The sequence below is a fragment of the Martes martes genome (assembly GCF_963455335.1).
Source record: "Martes martes genome assembly, chromosome: 10".
NCBI classification, from domain to species: Eukaryota; Metazoa; Chordata; class Mammalia; order Carnivora; family Mustelidae; genus Martes; species Martes martes.
This window is the reverse complement of record NC_137898.1, coordinates 96477555-96479665: the sequence shown is the minus strand read 5'-3', so window position 1 is coordinate 96479665 and position 2111 is coordinate 96477555. Positions and strand designations below refer to the sequence as shown.

Genomic DNA, 2111 nt, shown 5'->3' with positions numbered 1-2111 from the left:
TTGGAGACAATAAAATCTAAATCTACTTTGAAGAATAAAAGAATTTTCCTAAATACCCCATAATGTACACAGTATCTCCAGAGCAAGATAGAGGTAGCTATTAACATAATCACATAAATCCATGGAATTTCTCCTTTGTTCTTGCTTTCAGCCTTAGCATACAGAGCCCAAGAAATTGGCCCAATTACAAAACTGCCTACGCCATGGTTACCATTCCAAGCCCTAAGATTTCTGAAACTTGGAAATGAAAGATTTTAGTTTTGATTTATCTTTACATTTCAAACCATGTAAAGAACTCTTGTTCAAGGCCTTCTCTTGTGTGTATGCATATGCGTATGCATATGGGATGATTTATGATCTCTCTCAAGAAGCTGGGAGACTATCTTACCTATGCCACCGAGGGATCTACATTTGGTCTTTGGTAAAGCTGTTCCCATAACAGAAGAAAACAAATTCACTCTCCTGGACCCTCTTTGGCATTACTTTCTCCCTCTCCCAGCCAGAAATGTTGCTTGGACAAACCCATTTAGCCTACCAAGGAAAGGATGGAAGGCCTAGAGCCTCATCTTCCTCATCTCTTGGGCATAGTATAGAGTCTGGTAAACAGCGGACACTTAATAGATGTTAAATTGCATGCAATGAACCAATTTAGTGCAAAATGGTATAATCCTCAGGAAGCAAGAGACTTCCAATTTGTAAAGTGGAGAGAAGACCGACCTTACTTGAGAAAAAAAGATGGAAATTTCTGCATCTGTAAATAAGAAGATACTTGAGTATGATGCTTATCAGTAATGAAGTGATACAAACAGAATCATCAGAAGAACACTCTTCTCAGAGTTTTACCCAGGGCGAGTTTCACATCCTTATTCCTCAGACTGTAGATCAAAGGGTTAAGCATGGGAACCACGTTGGTATAAAAGACTGAGGCAAATTTACTCTGGTCCATAGATCCAGGAAAAGAGGTTGTTAAATAGGTGAATGCCCCTGACCCCAAAAACAAAGCAACAGCAATTATGTGTGAGCCACATGTGCTAAAGGCTTTGGATCTGCCTTCAGCAGAAGGAATATGGAGGATATTAGAGAGAATCAACATATAAGAGATGAAGATGCTGATACTAGATATTGAAATGATGACTCCCACAACAATAAAAAACACCAGCTCATTGACATGGGTGCTGGTGCAGGAGAGCTGCAAGAGAGGAAGAACTTCACACAGGTAATGGTGGATGATGTTGGAATTACAGAAGGTCAGTCTCAACATGCTTCCAGTGTGGGCTATGGCTCCAGCAAACCCTATCACATATGAACCAAACATCAACAGAGAACAGACCTGAGGGGACATGGTGACCATGTACATCAGGGGGTTGCAGATAGCCATATAGCGATCATAGGCCATTGATACCAACACATAGCATTCAGAATTAATAAAGAAACAAAAGAAAAATAGTTGAGTCATGCATCCTACGTAAGAGATGATATTTTCTGACATAAGACCATGCAGCATTTTGGGGGTAAACACACAGGCATAACAGAGATCTATAAAAGATAAGTTGAAGAGGAAAAAGTACATTGGAGTGTGAAGGCTAGAATTCAGCCCAATTAAGGTGATCAAGCCCAGATTGCCCACCACAGTGAATACATAGATCCCTAAGAACAGGAGGAAGAGGGGTAGCTGGAGCTCTGGTTGTTCTGATAATCCCACTAAGATAAACTCAGTCACTGAGGAGCTGTTTCTCAGAGTCATTCTCTTCCAGGCAACTGTCTGTGGAAACAAGTGATAAAATACGTAGATTGATAATAGGCACAAGCAGGACTGATGGAAGATGGCACTAGAAGATGAGCCAGTACATGGATGTCCTACATTTTTACTCCCTTTTCTCATCTATGCCCCCTCCCCTAGTCAGGTTGTTGACAATGTGCCTATGACTATATTTCAGCTCCCCTGGGCTAGAGTGTGTTCTTGGGCACAAGAATTCTGTCCCTTCTTGAGTGGTGAGGAGGTGGAATGCCTGCACTGATTGTCCAAGATACCCAAGAGCCAGGAGTACAACCTGAGCTCACAGCCTCAGGCTCTGAGAGACAGGAGCTCTCATGTCCCCCATTGTCTCTAC

At 41.8% G+C, this 2111-nt stretch overlaps 1 protein-coding gene across 1 annotated transcript; it reads right to left on the bottom strand.

The window, feature by feature from the left end:
* Window positions 1-814: 814 nt before the first annotated feature.
* Window positions 815-1744, bottom strand: LOC308350364 (olfactory receptor 8B4; the record flags this gene model as incomplete). Its single annotated transcript, XM_080815546.1, has 1 exon — window positions 815-1744. One exon carries the CDS (start codon window positions 1742-1744, stop codon window positions 815-817), a length of 930 nt encoding a protein of 309 aa, XP_080671672.1.
* Window positions 1745-2111: the final 367 nt, after the last annotated feature.